The sequence below is a fragment of the Geotrypetes seraphini genome, chromosome 1, assembly GCF_902459505.1.
Source record: "Geotrypetes seraphini chromosome 1, aGeoSer1.1, whole genome shotgun sequence".
Taxonomy (NCBI): Eukaryota; Metazoa; Chordata; class Amphibia; order Gymnophiona; family Dermophiidae; genus Geotrypetes; species Geotrypetes seraphini.
In genome coordinates this window covers 134,944,066-134,962,294 of record NC_047084.1, presented here as the reverse complement: position 1 = coordinate 134,962,294, position 18,229 = coordinate 134,944,066, and the positions used below count along the sequence as shown (strand labels likewise).

Here is an 18,229-nt window from a genome sequence, read left to right as displayed (position 1 = left end):
GAAGAGTTGAATTTCTATAGAGTGAGAGTGTAATGCAAAGGAGCCTTTACAATAGACAGTCCCTACTCAGAAGAGCTGACAATCTAATTTAGACAGAACATTTCAGGGTCTAGGTATCTGACAGCTTGAGGAGGAGTTGAAGAGTTTAATTTCTATAGAGTGTAATGCAAAGGAGCCTTTACAATAGACAGTCCCTGCTCAGAAGAGCTTACAATCTAATTTAGACAGGACATTTCAGGGTCTAGGTATCTGACAGCTTGAGGAGGAGTTGAAGAGTTTAATTTCTATAGAGTGTAATGCAAAGGAGCCTTTACAATAGACAGTCCCTGCTCAGAAGAGCTTACAATCTAATTTAGACAGGACATTTCAGGGTCTAGGTATCTGACAGCAGTGAGGGGGAGTTTAAGAGTTGAATTTCTATAGAGTGTAATCTGAAGGAGCCTTTACAATAGACTGTCCCTGCTCTGAAGAGCTTACAATCTAATTTAGACAGGACATTTCAGGGTCTAGGTATCTGTCAGCATTGAGGGGGAGTTGAAGAGTTGAATTTCTATAGAGTGTAATGCAAAGGAGCCTTTACAATAGACAGTCTCTGCTCAGAAGAGCTTACAATCTAATTTAGACAGGACATTTCAGGGTCTAGGTATCTGACAGCAGTGAGGGGGAGTTTAAGAGTTGAATTTCTATACAGTGTAATGTGAAGGAGCCTTTACAATAGACAGTCCCTGCTCAGAAGAGCTTACAATCTAATTTAGACAGGACATTTCAGGGTTGGGGAGGTTATAGTGGGTCTTGGTATCTGACAGCAGTGAGGGGGAGTTGAAGAGTTCAATTTCTATAGAGTGTAATCTGAAGGAGCCTTTACAATAGACTGTCCCTGCTCTGAAGAGCTTACAATCTAATTTAGACAGGACATTTCAGGGTCTAGGTATCTGTCAGCATTGAGGGGGAGTTGAAGAGTTGAATTTCTATAGAGTGTAATGCAAAGGAGCCTTTACAATAGACAGTCTCTGCTCAGAAGAGCTTACAATCTAATTTAGACAGGACATTTCAGGGTCTAGGTATCTGACAGCAGTGAGGGGGAGTTTAAGAGTTGAATTTCTATACAGTGTAATGTGAAGGAGCCTTTACAATAGACAGTCCCTGCTCAGAAGAGCTTACAATCTAATTTAGACAGGACATTTCAGGGTTGGGGAGGTTATAGTGGGTCTTGGTATCTGACAGCAGTGAGGGGGAGTTGAAGAGTTCAATTTCTATAGAGTGTAATCTGAAGGAGCCTTTACAATAGACTGTCCCTGCTCTGAAGAGCTTACAATCTAATTTCGACAGGACATTTCAGGGTCTAGGTATCTGTCAGCATTGAGGGGGAGTTGAAGAGTTGAATTTCTATAGAGTGTAATGCAAAGGAGCCTTTACAATAGACAGTCTCTGCTCAGAAGAGCTTACAATCTAATTTAGACAGGACATTTCAGGGTCTAGGTATCTGACAGCAGTGAGGGGGAGTTTAAGAGTTGAAAGCAGTTTCCAAAAAGTGGGCCTTTAGCTTGGATTTGAACACTGCCGGGGACGGAGCACGATGTAGTGATTCAGGCAGCCTGTTCCAGGCATACGGCGCCGCAAGAAAGAAGGGACGGAGTCTGGAGTTGGCAATGGAAGAGAAGGGTTCAATTTGTTCCAGACTCCCCCCCCTCCCCACCCCCGACTTCCACTTTCCTAAATCTTTATTGGCGGTCTAACCGTTTTTCTGTCATTGCTTTAAATTCTCTGCTGACACACTTTGTATAAGTTCTCTAGTACTGGTGTGAACACAGTTTGTTTCTATTGCTCGCCAGCAGTGGTGTACCTAGGATATGTAACACACCCTGTTTCCCCGAAAATAAGCTCTAGCATGGTTTTTTTAAAGGTGCTCCTAATCTAAGCCCTGCCCAAAAATCAGCCCTAGTTGAGATTGACCCTCAAAGCCCCCCCAAATATCCCCGACTCCATCCCTGACACTAGTGCTGCCTGATTCACCGAAAACATCGGACTCGTCAATTCAGCGACCCTCCCACCCCCACCCCGGTGAGACCTGACATACCTCCGCTCCAAGGCCTCCTAAAACAGCAGCGTTCTGAACGGGCTGCTTCGTGGTCTTCCCCGCTAGGGCTTTCCCTCTGTTGTGTCACAGTGGGAGAGTCAGTGGGGTTCTGCTGTACCCCCTAGGGCAGTGGTCAGCGAGCTGCATGCGGCTCTTTAGCCACTTGAGTGTGGCTCGCAGCTCAGCTAGCTAGAGCAGGGGTGCCCAACCTGCTTCCCTTCCCTGTAAAGATAAGGTGACGATATGTCCCGTTTTGAACGGGACTGTCCCCTTTTTAGATCCCCTGTCCCGTTGTCCCCACGTACAGCTTCGAGATGCCAAAATGTTCTGTTTTCAGGGGCAGCATCCCAAAGCTGTACATGGGGACAATGGGACAGGTGATCTCTTCTCCTCCCTCCAGTGCCGAAGCCTGCCCCCCACCCGGACCAGCCCCCGCTACCTGATGCCTACCACCGCTTGAAACACCCCGTCCCCCGGTCCACCGCCGCTTTCGACCACTGCCCGCCATAACTAAAGAGAAGGAAGGTCTAGGTGCCAGCCCACAAACCTGCTTCCGCCATCAATTCTGACGTCGGAGAGGAAGTTCCAGGTCAGCCAATTGCATGCGCCTGGACCTTCCTTTGCTTTAGTTGCGGCGGTCAGCAGCAGTGGCAGACCGGGGGGGGGTGTTTTGAAGCGGCAGTCAGCAGCAGTGGCAGATCGTGGGGGGGTGTTTTGAAGCGGGGGCTGGTCCGGGGGGGCAGGCGTTGGAGGGAGGGAGGCAGGCCGGCTGGCTGGCTTTAGTGCGGCAGGGAGGGAGGTAGGCTGGCTGGCTGGCTTTGGGGGAGGGGGGTGGAACAAAGTCTGGAAGGCAGTGAGGGGGACATAGGAAGGAGCACTGGGTGCACTTCTTCAGGGTTACTCAACAAAAGGCATTTAGTAAGCTTAGACAAACTGTACCCATGTCAAACATTTAGGCAATTTTATTCACTTGCCTTCAGTCCAGCAAGTTTCCATTGGCAGGGCTCCATTCAGCAGTTCAGGATACGGCTCCGGCTCTGGCTCCAGCTCCATAGTTTGAAAATCCTGGGGCATTAGGTTTGGTGGCTCTGGACCCCAGCCTCTGTCAGCTCCATACATTCAGGCTGTTCACTACTAGCCAGAGCTCTCAGCCCTGAGTCTCCCTGCCTTCTTTGTTGCTCCTGCTTTTCCTTCTGCCTCTCTAGCACTTCTGCTCTCTGATGTTATAGCCTGCATCCACGCCCCAAACTCTCAGGTGAAAAGGCTTTCCGGCAGGTTCTGTCTCCAGCCTGCAGGTGACTGCTGAGAACTAAACTAGAGCTGTGTGGGGGTTGTGGAGCAGGCAAATCTGCTCTCCTGCTGCCCCTAGAGGCCAAAGAAGAAAAGTCCCCAAAATGGTTAGTTTGGGGTTTAAAATGAGCTGTTTCTAGTGCATTTGCTCCAGGTTTCTGCACTGTTCTGGGGACAGACCTAGCAGGCATAGGCTGAATACCACAATGTATAATTTGATATTATATTATACATAGGATATGGTCCTGCATTTGATAGGAAAAGTTGAAAAAGTATGGAAGACAACAAATCATTTGCTTATGTTTTCATTAATAATGGTTGAATTTCTCAAACGCTGTTTATTTTTTACTCCAGGGTTGGAAATGTGATAGAATCCATTGAAGAGCACAGAAGGCGATGGTGGTCTGTCCGTGTTATGTACCTCACTATGTTCCTCAGCAGCATTGGCAAGTAAACTTGCTATTCGTAGAAATAAAGTATTACACTGACATAGCTAGTTTGACTTGGATTGCTCGCAGGTTGTGGTGCTGTTTTCTCCAAGGACAAGTGGGTGACATCATCGAAGAGAGCCAGTCAAGAGAGAGGTTGCTATAGTTTCCGACAACTTTTAGAAGCTTTTAGCATTCTAACTGCACATTCTAGTCTTTCTGCACTGTGTCATGCATTGCTTCTTCAATTCATCTATTGATGGTGCTAATTGTATTAGCTAATTGTATAAGCAGGATATAAGGGAGGGCCCATAACTAATATGTATTAGACACCCCTTACATTAATAGGTGTATATATAAAAAGATGGAGCTGAATGATAGAAATGCTTCAGAGATTTGTGACACAGCATAGTATAGACAGCAAGCAGAGTACATAATTTTTTTGTTGCCACTGAAACAGAGAAAATATTTTGGTTTAATGTCTAGAACAAGATGCTGAGCTCATAACATAACTTTTATAAATAATCAAATGCATAGGCTGAAAGTTGCACCCTAATAAGAACTAACATATTTGTCACTTGTAGAGTTAAGGGAAATCATGTCATTGTAGCCTACAGAAGTACATTGACTAGCAAAGTTTTTTAAATAGATGTTTGCAATAAAATAGAACATGTCAACAAGGTTAGCAGTCCTCGGTGAGCATGTTCACCCCCTTCTATTGCTGACGGGGGTGAAACCAATAGCATTATAGTCATTATAGTTACTAAAGAAAATTACCAGAAACCATGTGACTTGAATAGAACCAATAGAATATTGCTGGAATGTGCAATTTGTAATTGAATTGTAATTGGACGATGTACCAACTACGTATGTTTAATAATGGACTAATTGATGATGTCGTCATCCCAATAAAATGGCCAGTCACTTGTATTTGGGTGAGCCTTTCTGGATGCTGTCCTACCCGTTGATGGATGACAAACGCTCCCAAGGCCTTGAACATTTAAACTACACTTTTGTGTCTGTTACATTTTTTTCTTGGCCTCCTCTGAAGATAGAGATAAGAACTGAGAGTTATGTAGCCTGATCATGTAGTTATTTAGACCAAACACTATCTTTGTTGGATTTAAAAAACAAATATGTTAGGGTTCAGCTTAACAGTTGGTGTTTATAACCATTGTGTAAAGGGAATACATCTCTGTACAGCCTTTAGTTTGCTTTATATAGGCTTACTATTATTGAAAATTCCCATCGACATACCCACTAACAGTTAGAAGGGAGTCAGAGAGACTGCTGAAAAAAAGGTTAATTTTCAGTTAATTGATCAATTTCAATTGCTTGCATGCGCACTTGAGCTAAAACACCATATTAACAAGATAGATCCTGAGGCAGGCCTTAGAGCCGAAACACGTCTTGACTATAATAAAGATATCGAGCACAACAGATTGCCTTCTCTGCGTCTTTTGCACTTCTACCGTGACTAGGTAGGATCTCCTGTTTGGGTGCATTTTTCTAATCCAGCCCGTGAGTGTTCTTTTTGATCCACTAAATAAATGCCTCAAAGCTAAAGTATATGACTTTGGTTTTTAGTGGTTAACACCCCTGTCCACATACACACACACATGCTTGTCTGCTAATGCATACCCCTCAACTGACATACACATGGCCCCTTCACTGATATACCTTCCATTGCAGCGCCCCACAACTTACCTGCATCTGTGCTCCCATTTACGCATGCACACTATTCTAACTTTATCCAGTTACTTATGCAAGTACTGGTCTAATTGACAGAAATCAGATAAGTAGCACTGGCCAAAATATAGTGTGTTTTCCCAAAAATAAACCCTAGCATGATTTTCCGGATAGGTCTTAATATAAGCCCTACCCCCGAAAATAAGCCCTAGTTGCCGGCAGTAGCAGTGCTTCCGCCCGCTCACCGCCACACACCCTCCCCCCCCTCCGACCCATCTCTCCCATCTGAATCGCGAGACACGAATACCTTATAACAGCATCCGCAGCCTTCTATCTCCTGGGCGTCATCAGCAACGCAGCAGTGGAACGCCCGGGAGCTAGAAGGCCGTGAAGCAGCCTGTGTAGATTGCTGCTGATGCTGTTATAAGGTATTCCTGTCTCGCGGTTTGAATGGGAGGGAGAGATGGGTCAGCAGGGGGTGCGTGGTAGCGGCAGGCGTTGGGGGGATAGAAAGATGCTACACGGGGGAATGGGAGGAAGGGAGGGTTAGAAGCTGGAAAGGTTCTACTGCACAAGGGGATGGATGAGAGGGGAGGAAAGATATCTGCACATGTGGAGGAGAAAAAGGAAATAGGAAGAGTTGGGGTGGAGGAGAGGAAGGGAGAGATGATCATTACATGAAAAAAATAAGGCATCCCCGAAAATAAGACCTAGTGTCTTTTTTGGGCCCCAGATTAATATAAGAAAGTGTCTTATTTTGGGGGAAACACAGTACCAAGGTATATACCACTGGCCAGTATCTCAATACTGGTGCTGAATATCGACGTATTAAAAAACTCAGTGGTTGGCATTTAATTGTGGACTGAATATCAGGGGGTTAGCAAATATTTTTTTTAAACTGTGAAGTCTTTTTAATATCAATGAAAGTCCATTTTGAGACAAGCTTGATACTTAATTACAGTTTGGCATTAAATGAATTAGACCATATAATATAATTTGTTATTTTCACAGGTTTTTCAATTGTCATTACATCAATTTGGCCGTATCTTCAAAAGGTTTGTGGACTTTATGATTTTACTGGCATTTTGTTATGTATACCATTTTTTTTTCCAATTCTTTATTCATTTTTCCATCTTCCACCAAGTATACAATATTACATAAATTGAATCATACACATCACTTGAAATTCTTTCTAATATCATCTAAATACATAAATTTACCCTCTCCCCCACCCTCCCTTTTCACAGATATTATAATCTAAATTCAATATACTTATGCTATACGCACAAATATTGATAAAACGTAAATTATAACTATATACCCCCTCCCATAATTATACTTTCAATGTAAAAAGGTGTCTAATCATTACAATAAATTGTCAATGGCCCCCAAATCTTCTTAAAATTATTATAATTCCCTTTTTGTATAGCAGTTATTCTTTCCATCTTATATATATAGCATAATGAATTCCACCAGAAGGTGTAATTAAGTCTTATGTAATTTTTCCAATTTCTGGTGATATGTTGAATGGCGACTCCTGTCATTAAAAATTTATTATTATTTGATGAAATTTGACTCTTTTTTTCTCATTGGCATTCCAAATAGGATTGTATCATATGATAGAGCTACATGGTTTTCTAATAAAGAATTAATTTGTGACTAAATTGATTTCCAGAAGGCCATGATACAGGGACAAAAGTATAATAAATGATCTAAAGTCCCTGCATCCAGATTACAATGCCAGCATCTATTAGACTTAGAGCTATCCAACTTTTGTAATCTAACTGGGGTCCAAAATGTAACAAAAAGAACCAAGTTTGTCTCGTAGATGCTGACACTGTACACTTCATCCTCCAAGACCAAATTCGTGGCCATTGAGATGCAGAAATTTGATGCTTAATTTCAATGCTCCAAATGTCTCTAAGACCAGTCTTTGGTTTTTTATTCATAAATCCAGATATCAATTTATACCACTGTGCGGCCTTGTGTCCCAAGAAATCCATTTGAAAGCATAAAAATTCCAGACTATATTGACTATTAAGATTTCAGCGAACCCCTCCTGAATAGCCTGCTTCAGCTGTAACCATTTAAAACTTTGATTTGTTTAGACCATTAAAAATGTACAGCTATATCTCAGTGTATATTTTTAAGTTGTAATCTGCCTAGGACATTGGGTAGTGCTGAATTGTATCCATGACATTCTGTTTGTCTGTCTTGTTTGTTTAGATTGTAAGCTCTTTGGAGCAGGGACTGTCTTCTTTCTGACTCTGTACAGCACTGTGTGCGTCTGATAGCGCTATAGAAATAATTCCTAGTAGTAGTAGTGTCAAGAGTTTCAGTCTAATTTGGGAAGCAGAGCTGAGATTGTGATGTCATAATGCCTCATTCCACCAATAAGAGCCAACCTCCTCAGTGATGTCACAATGGCTCGATTGTCCTGTACTCCTCTCTGCCCTCCAACCCAGCCAGCAGATTAACCCTTCCCCTTAACTATATCCGTGACATCCTGTTTGTCTGTTTAGATAGTAAGCTCTTTCAAGCAGGGACCGTTTTCTTCTTCTTTTTGACTGTGCAGCTCTGCGTACGTCTGGTAGCGCTATAGAAATAATTAATACTAGTAGTAGTGGTAAAGGCAACTTATCAAGTGCTGACTGAGATTTGATGATGTAATTCCCTTCCTAAAACTTTCTTCTTCTTCCTCCAGATTGATCAGACAGCAAATGCAAGTTTCCTAGGCTGGATTATTGCTTCATACAGCCTGGGCCAGATGGTGGCCTCGCCGCTCTTTGGCTTGTGGTCCAATTACAGGCCCAGACGAGAACCTCTCCTTGTCTCTATTTCTGTCTCAGTTGCAGCTAGCTGCCTTTACTCCTATGTCCACGTACCAGCTTCTCACAACAAGTACTACATGCTCCTTGCCCGGACATTATTGGGAATCGGAGCAGGTAGAGTCGGGGGATATAAAATTAAGAAAACATAAGTGGGGGTTGGTTTTTGGTTTTTTTTTTTTTCATTTTGTAGCATATGTGTCTTATTAAAGTCTATCAAGCAGATCAATTAATCTAATACAGCCGCACTAGCTAGATTGCTTTACGTATCTTTCTAGTTTCTTGCTTTTTTAGTCTTATTCATAGTTTCCCCATGTTTGTTCTAATTAAGTTCATATCTTTTTTTGCATCAATATAGCTTATGCACTTTGGCCTGGATTCTAGCAATGGCATCCTGAAGGTAGGCGTCTACCACCGTCTAAGTCAGCGTATCGCAAACTGTGCGCCGCAACACACTAATGTGCCTCCTGAGATTTCAGGTGTGCCGTGACACACTGGGGAGGAGGAGAGGTGCTGGCGCCAGCTGACGGCCTGCAGGACATGCCTCTTGCAGTGAGAGGCACGTCTTGTAGGCAATCAGTCAGCGCCTCTCCTCTCTGTGCATCTTCCCTGCTGGCATCACTCACTGGCAGCTCAGGGCCCTCCTGGAGGGCCTTCACGCATGCACGTGGCATCATCACGGCAACATCCACGCACTTCTGGATGCCTCGAGCCATGGCTCGACAAAGTTTGCGGGACACTGGTCTAATCAATCGGGATGTACATTTAAAAAAAAAAAAAATCGATGTGGCAGACAGCATCTATGTTGAAGGTGCCATTCGTGCACCTATGGAAGCGCCTAGGCAAGCCTAAGGATGCCTGAGGCTGGCTTGAGTGTGGTTTACACTGGAAGTGGCCTTACATGACTCTGGGCACTTCTATAGGTGCAAGACAGGCACCTTACATATAGGCTTGTAAAATGCTGGCCTACATGTAAGGCCCCTGTTTTTAAAAAAAGAGCTGCAATTCTATCAATGGCGCCAATGCATGATTGATCGGTGACCATTTTTAGGCAGCTGCTGATATCGGTGCCGTTTATAGAATCCGGACCTTTATGTGTAACTTATTGAGTCAAAAATTCAGCTGGCGGTGGTGAACATTTTTTAATACACTGATCACAACATATAAGCCAATAAACTATAAACTGATCCAGATATTGAGTGCTGGGTCTTATCAAGGCACCAGAACTGAATATTGGTGTCTTTGGCTGTGCCCAGAGTTTATGTGGGCAAGGCTGATATTCATTTCCATATCCACATAGCAAAGTTAGGATGGCTAATTAAGTACCCGTACCTCAAAACTGGCCCAAAGATGAGGGCACAAAGGCAGAAGTTGGCTCAGGGCACCGCATCCCTTTGAACAGCCATGGGCCAATATAGAAGACCGTATACTCTTGGATAAGAATTATCTCACCTTGACAGAGAGCACTCACTTGAAACATGGTCACATTACATCACATGATTATTTGTATATCGCATCACCTTCCGGTTCTCTGCGGTTTACAGCTTAAACTGAAAACTGAGACGATCTCAGGCTGTGCCAGTAACTCCTGTTCCCAGTATTATTTAGAATGAGAGCTAGGAAGTGCTTTACTTCTATTTTGTAAACATTTATTTTTAATTGTGAAATTAATAATGGTAGATACTCAAGTGATATTGTATAAGTTTAATTGATATTTTCTGACGAACTTGTTGTAAGATGAAAAAATGAATAAAGAATATAAAAAAACCCAAAACATTTATACTTTTATAGTGCATTTAAAAGCCAAGAGGATAAATGATTACAATTTTCAGCACTAGTAGAGATGAGTTATCAATATCTCCGAATGCCAAGGATATAAAGGTCCATAAAAAACAAAAAGGAAAATAAGTAATATTTAGTAGAACCATGTACTTTGGAACGTAAAGATAGTAAATGGTCCATCCAGTCTGCCCAAACATAAGATGTGTTTTTGGAATTGATATTGATTGCCATTTGTTATTTCCTTTATAAAATAGGCATTTAATAGGCACAATTTGGTAAAATTATCTCCTGCATGGGATGGAATAAAAACAGTTTCCCAGTTAACAGAGCCTTATCGCATTAGAAATTTAAGGTGCATCTATGAGGCAAACTTGGTTCTTTCTGTTGCATAGAGCATTTTGGACCCCAGTTAGATTACAAAAGTTGGATTGCTCTAGGTCTAATAGATGCTGGCAATGTAATCTGGAAACAGGGACTCTAGATCATTTAATATATTTTTGTCCCTGTATCATGGCCTTTTGGAATTCAATTTGGTCTCAAGTTAATTGTTTATTAGAAAACCATGTAGCTTTATCGTATGATACAATTCTATTTGGGACCTCCATGAGAATAAAAAGTCAAATTTCATCTAGTAATAATAAACTTTTATTAATAATGACAGGAGTTGCCATTCAACATATCACCAGAAATTGGAAACATTACACCAGACTCAATTACACTTTCTGGTGAAATTCGTTATGTCACATATACAAAATGGAAAGAATAATTGCCATACAAAAAGGGAATTATAATAATTTTAAAAAGATTTGGGGGCCATTGATAACATATTGTAATGATTAGATACCTTTTTACACGAAAAGTATAATTATAACTATGGGAAAAGGGGATATATAGATATATTATTGGTTTAATCAATATTTTTGAATATATTTTAGAAACATAGAAAGGTGACGGCAGAAAAGGGCTACAGCCCATCAAGTCTGCCCACTCTACTGACCCACCCCATTAAGTCTGAGTGCTGCTCGACCCACGTAGGGATCCCACGTGGATGTCCCATTTATTCTTAAAGTCGAGCACGCTTGTGGCCTTGATTACCTGCGTCGGAAGTTTGTTCCAGTGATTCACCACTCTTTCTGTGAAGAAATACTTCCTGATGTCACCTCTAAATTTCCCTCCCCTGAGTTTGAGCGGGTGCCCCCTTGTGACCGAGGGTCCCTTGGGAAGGAATATATCGTTTTCTACCTCGACACGACCTGTGACGTACTTAAAAGTCTCAATCATGTCACCCCTTTCCCTGCGCTCTTCTAGAGAGTACAGCTGCAATTTGCCCAGTCTTTCCTCGTATGAGAGACCCTTGAGTCCAGAGACCTTCCTAGTGGCCATTCGCTGGACCGACTCAGCTCGAAGCACATCTTTACGGTAATGTGGCCTCCAGAATTGCACACAGTACTCCAGATGAGGTCTCACCATGGTTCTATACAGTGGCATTATGACTTCAGGTTTGCGGCTGACGAAGCTTCTATTGATACATCCTATCATTTGCCTCGCCTTGGATGAGGCCTTCTCCACCTGTTTGGCAGCCTTCATGTCTGCACTGATGATCACTCCCAAGTCCCGTTCCTCTGAAGTCTTAGCTAGTGTTTCTCCATTCAAGGTGTATGTTCTGCATGGATTTCTGCTGCCGAGATGCATGACCTTACACTTTTTAGCGTTGAAGCCCAGCTGCCATGTCGTGGACCATTTTTCCAACTTGATCAGATCCTGCGTCATCAAGTTGGAAAAATGGTCCACGACATGGCAGCTGGGCTTCAACGCTAAAAAGTGTAAGGTCATGCATCTCGGCAGCAGAAATCCATGCAGAACATACACCTTGAATGGAGAAACACTAGCTAAGACTTCAGAGGAACGGGACTTGGGAGTGATCATCAGTGCAAGATGTTTGATTTATAATATTTGTGGAAAGGGAGGGTGGGGAAGGGGCTTAATTTATGTATTGAAGATGATATTAGAAAAGAAATTCAAGTGATATATATGATTAATTTGATATATATTATTCACTTGTAAGATTGAAAAATGAATAAAGAATTTGGAAAAAAAAGAAATTTAAGGTGGTTTCAGATACTTTAAGCACTGATGTCTGATCTAGTATAAAACGACAAAGCAAAAGAATGATTTTATTAATTTTTGACTTTATTTATTTAGTTCAAAGATTTAACCGCCTATAACTAGGTGGTTTTACAAAAAACCCAATCATATTAAAAAAACCCATACAACACATGTTATACAACAGTAAATACAACAATTCCTTCATATCAGCCTTTATTTACAGCACTCAACAACGTATCAATACAAGAACATTCATAACCCAGAATAGACCTTTATTGAAATGCTTCTACAAATAATGTATTATCCCAGGTATTCTCACATATGGGGTTCACATATGGGTGACGTCATTGACGGAGCCCGGAGGCGGACGCCTCGCAAGCAGACTTGCTTGAAGAAACTCAAAGTTTTGAGTCGCCCATATGTGAGAATAGTTGCCTGCGGTCCCTGGATAACACCTGTTACGGTAAGTAACTGTGCTGTTTCATCTTTCCACTGGTCAGTAAATTCAGTTTAACAGGCTCTTTTGGTTTGGTTTGGTTTGTGTCTCTTTATTTTTTTTGTCTTTAAATTGCATGTTTATTAATTTTATGGGAATGGGACTTATATACTGCCTTTTTGTGGTTTATACATTCAAAGCGATTTGCAATGGAGGATTAAGTGACTTGCCCAGGGTCACAAGGAGCAGCGCTGGGATTTAATCCCACAAACTCGGGGTGCTGAGGCAGGAGCTCTACCACTAGGCCACTCCTTACCTCACTTGGCTTAGTCTTGTGAATGGCTACCTGACCTCTGGAATTCAGGCCAACAGTCTAGTCGAATCATGGAGGCAATTAATGGGGAAGGCTTAGGTTTCCTTTTTCTGGCAGATTGTCACATTTATGTCTTCATATCCCAATCACTCTCATTTTTTTTTTGTCTAAAATTTTAAGCAAGATTATGGCAGGATTTCTTTTTCAATCAAGGCACAAGGCCACAAACTTAGAAGTCAGAGGTAGAGGCGTAGCTCCAACGCTCATAGGAATTGTATGAGCTTCGGAGCATTTAACGCTCTAGGCCATTGTACAAACTTCTACCGCGGCTTAGTAAAAGCGTGGGGGGCTAATGTTCTTAGGAGTGCTAAGGGAGACCGAGAGGAAAGAGTTCTCTTAAGAATAGGTCCCCTCAAAAATGAAAGATGTAAAATTATATGTTTCAGAAAGATTGATTCTGGTGACTTTGAGTACTAAAAGTGGAAGGGATATCGGTAGTGCTATTCACCGCTAATAGGTCCCCAATATGAATAAAAAATATTGTCTCCTTCAACAATACAACTTCTGAAAGTTTCTCGGCAACATATGGTATTCCGCAAGGATCCATTCTTTCTCCACTTTTGTTTAATATTTTCTTGCACCCCTCATGACCCTCTGCCAATCCATTGGCTTTACTGTATTTGCTTATGCAGATGATATCCAGCTTTTACATCTGCTTGATCCCAATAATTCTCTCAAAACAATAGCTATTAATAAGAAACTTGAACAGATTCACCAGTGGCTTGATACTAACAGATTAGCTCTTAATGTTAATAAATCAAATGTCATGTTCTTTCCCTGGAAAGATAGTTTTAAACTTATTTTTCCAAATTCTATTAAGGGTACCACTCTACAGTTGATGATTTTTCCTTGGAAGGAAAATCCCACACTTGTCACCCCAATTACTATAAGAAATATCCCTTTACAGATAGTCAATAAAACGAAAATATTAGGAGTAATTGTGGATTCCAAATTAAACTTTCATGACCATATAAGTTATATTGTTAAAACTTCATTCTACAGATTACGACAAATTAGATCCATCTCAAAATTTCTGAATGCACAATCTTTAAACATTCTTATCCACTCATTAGTCATATCAAAAATAGATTATTGTAATTCTCTTTTTAGAGGTATTGCATTAAATGAAATCAAACGTTTACAAATTATACAGAATGTCTCTATAAAACTTATTACAAAATCTAAAAAATTTGATCATGTTACTCCCCTACTTGAAAAGGCACATTGGCTACCTGTCATCCATAGAATAACTTATAAAATCTGTTTACTTACATTTAAAACACTATTATATAAGACTCCTGCTTTTATTCATAAACTTTTAATACCTTACCATCCAACAAGAACATTAAGATCTACTGATCAAAATCTATTAACAATACCTTCATTGAAATTGATTAATACAAGACGACAATTTATATTTTCCGTAACAGCCCCTCAAACCTGGAATGCTCTTCCAATTTTTATTCGGAACGATCAAGATTTGGTAAAATTTAAATCACTATTAAAAACATTTCTTTTTAATGATGCTTTTAATTCCTGATTTTTTATTTATTATTTTTCCTAATGTGTTTTCCTATGTTTAATCTTTTATATAACGATTGTATTTCATTACCCTATTTTTACCCAATGTAGTTTAATAAGTTTTAACCTTTGTAAGCATTGTAAATCCCAATGTTTGGTTTGTCTGTTTGTTTGCTCTCTTTTAACTAAATTTGGAATTGTACATCGCTTTGAATTAGAGAAAGCGATTAATCAAGAATAAATAAAAAACTTGAAACTTGAAAAACTTGAAACTTAAGATAAACTAACCTACCACGATCACATTAGTAACATTGTTAAATCAACTTTCTACAGACTTCGTCAAATCCGTTCAGTCTCAAAATTTCTATGTCCAAAGTCTCTTAACATATTAATTCACTCCTTGGTTATTTCAAAAATCGATTATTGCAATGCCCTATTCAAGGGAATAGCCCAAAATTCAAGGTTTATTAAATATTTGATGAATCGCTATATCTTTATACAAAGCGATGTACATAATTATAAAATTAGATAGAGTTAAAAATACATACAAAATACATAAACATTAAAAATCGGACAGGACAGACATCGATTGGAAGGGAAGGAGGGTAAAAAGTTGCATCTGTTATATTAAGAAAGACATTAAAGGGAAAAAACAAAAGGGAGCAGGGTAATTTTTAAAAGAGAAATTCATAAAATAAAGAAAATTTAAATATTAAAAGCATCTTTAAAAAGGTATGTTTTCAGGGATTTTTTAAAGGAAGATATATCTTTTTCGTTTTTAATATATTGGGGCAATGAATTCCACCATTGGGGACCAATTACGGAGAACATGTCTGATCTTCGTGTACCTATTATTTTTAAAGAGGGAACAACTAATAGATTTTGAGAAGATGATCGAAGTGCACGTGCAGAACTGTGGGGGATTAACATTTTTGATATGAACTGGGGTTCATTGAATGCCAGGATTTTAAATATAAGAAGCAAAACCTTAAACCTTATGCGATGGCTAATGGGGAGCCAGACGTTTGCAGATTATCCAAAATGCATCAATCAAACTTATAATGAAAGCTAAGAAATTCGATCACGTGACTCCCCTTCTTAAGAAAGTGCACTGGCTCCCAGTCGCACATCGTATAATATATAAATTATGTTTGCTTACCTTCAAATCTTTGCTATACAAAACTCCGGCTTTCATTTACAAATCATTGATTCCCTATACCTCAACCAGACTTCTGAGGTCTAATGATCAACATTTACTAGTTATTCCCTCACTCAAAATTATTAATACACGGTGGCACTTCATCTTTTCTGTTACAGCTCCACAATCATGGAATTCCCTCCCTATTTACTTAAGGGAAGAAAACAATTTGGATAAATTTAAGAGCAAACTAAAAAGCTTTCTTTTTAAAGATAATTAGAAAACTTGACTAGGAGTTTCATTCCAATTCTATAACTTCTCTGAGATTCATTGCTCTTTCTCTTCCTTTTGTTTTTTACCATAATTGTCTTCTCTTCTATCAATCAAATTGTATATCTTTTCCCATCCTTTCCTCGTGTTTTATTATGTTTGTAAAATTAGTCTTTTTTTTTTTCCATTATTTTTTATTTTCAAATTTTTCATAAAGTGAACAAACTATTTTGTAAAATTAGTCTTTAATATGTTTTGTAAGGCTTAGTTCTTTGTTTGTTTTGCTGCCCCCCTCAATTTTGTAATTTTACTGATATGTTCATCGCTTAGAATTTTGAATAAGCGATTAATCAAATTTATAATAAACTTGAAACTTGTCTTAAGACATATGTTTTCAACTGTTATAATGTGGATTATTTGTGCTGGGACTTTAAAAAGTGTTTGATCTGATACAGCATATTTCATCTTGTATTCTTAGTTGTAAAACTGTTCTGTGGGGTTTTTTTTTAAATCTCTTTCAGGAAATGTAGCTGTAGTTCGATCCTATATAGCCGGTGCAACGTCTCTCTCAGAAAGGACTAGTGCTATGGCCAATGTTAGCGCTTTCCAGGCTCTAGGTTTTATCTTGGGCCCAGGTACAGTAAACAGTGTTCACTTGCATGTTTTCTTGGTGTCTGTTCCTTCCTAGGCTGGCTTATTCTTAGGTCATGCCTTCTACCATGTGTTCTATTTTAATTATTTGAGGAAGTGAAATGTGCCCTTCATTGTGGCCTCAGAAAAGCCAAGAGGTTTGCCCCAGCATATCTGTCTTCCTATGAGCAACTATATGCACCAAGTAAGACTTTACGATCATAACAATCTATGAAGCAACTAATTCCTTCTTATAAAAAAAAAAAAACCCAAAAACATTGTAGATTGAATAATTATGGTCATGGGTGCTATAATTTGGAACTCTCTAACTGTAAAGATTTTTGGAATTTAATTTGGCCCCAAATAAATATATTACTAGAAAATCACGTAGGAATCTCATATGATACCATATTATTCGGTACTGCAATGAGAACACAGAGTCCAATATCAGCAAATAATAATAAATTACTTTTAATATTGACAGGAGTTGCCATGCAGCAAATCACACAAAATTGGAAAGATTTTACCAAACTAAATTATACATTCTGGTGGAACTCGGTATGTCACATTTACAAAATGGAGAAAATTTTGGCTTTACAACAAGGAAATATTAAAAATTTTAAGAAAATATGGGATCCATTGACTAATTATTCTAGAGATCAGATATCTTAACACATTGATAATAGTAATATAGGGTTAGGGTGGGAAATATAGATATTAATATGAAAGAAAAATGGAAAAACAATTAATAGGGGAAAGGGATGAATATCTATGATATGAATTTGTACATACATATATATTTTATTATACATTTTATAATATGTGATTCATGTATTGAAAGAATGAAAATTCTATAAATAAAAAGTTAAAAAAAAAAAGAGAGATTTACCTCAGATGATATGGGTTTCTGAAGACTAATTTAAAACTTGGTTGTTTTATAAATATTTTCAGTGAATTTTAGTTAATATGTAATTTTATGTTTTTTTTTGTGTAATTCTGTAATTTGTGATGTTTTATTTACTGCTTTGTGATTATTAGAACATAAGAATAACCTTACTGGGTCAGACCAATGGTCCATCAAGCCCAGTAGTCCGTTCTCAGTGGCCAATCCAGGTGACTAGTACCTGGCTAAAACCCAAAGAGTAGCAACATTCCATGCTACTGATCCAGGGTACTCAGAGGCTTCCCCTATGTCTTAATAACAGACTATGGACTTTTCCTCCAGGAATTTTTCCAAACCTTTCTTAAAACCAGCTACACTATTCGCTTTTACCACAACCTCTGGCAATGTGTTCCAGAGCTTGACTATTCTCTGAGTGAAAAAAAAAATTCCTCCAATTGGTTTTAGAAGTATTTCCCTGTAACTTCATCGAGTGTCCCCTAGCCTTTGTAATTTTGACAGAGTGAAAAATCAATCCACTTGTACCTGTTCTATTCCACTCAGGATTTTGTAGACTCCCCTCGGCCGTCTCTTTTCCAAGCTGGAGACCTAACCATTTTAGTCTTTCCTCATACGAGAGGAGTTCCAACCCCTTTATCATCTTAGTCGCTCTTCTTTGAACTTTTTCTAGTGCCACTACATCTTTCTTGAGATAAGGAGACCAGAACTGAACGCAATATTCAAGGTGAAGTACTTGCTAATTAACATACTGGGTAGCTCT

General features: G+C 39.5%; 2 protein-coding genes across 3 annotated transcripts in view; one reads left to right on the top strand and one right to left on the bottom strand.

Annotated features, from left to right (window-relative positions):
* Positions 1–3,256, bottom strand: part of ABHD18 (abhydrolase domain containing 18) — a 128,329-nt gene extending 125,073 nt beyond the window's left edge. The window contains exon 1 of the mRNA XM_033939008.1: positions 3,052–3,256. Within this exon, the coding sequence (XP_033794899.1) occupies positions 3,052–3,196 (145 nt within the window). The 5' untranslated portion in view covers positions 3,197–3,256. The remainder of the gene's footprint in view (positions 1–3,051) is intronic.
* The window catches only part of MFSD8 (major facilitator superfamily domain containing 8), a 52,304-nt gene that overhangs the window by 326 nt on the left and 33,749 nt on the right, over positions 1–18,229 (top strand). For both annotated transcript variants that reach the window (XM_033938997.1, XM_033938989.1), the window contains exons 2-5: positions 3,722–3,813; positions 6,496–6,539; positions 8,189–8,429; positions 16,460–16,573. In XM_033938997.1, the coding sequence (XP_033794888.1) occupies positions 3,722–3,813; positions 6,496–6,539; positions 8,189–8,429; positions 16,460–16,573 (491 nt within the window). The remainder of the gene's footprint in view (positions 1–3,721; positions 3,814–6,495; positions 6,540–8,188; positions 8,430–16,459; positions 16,574–18,229) is intronic.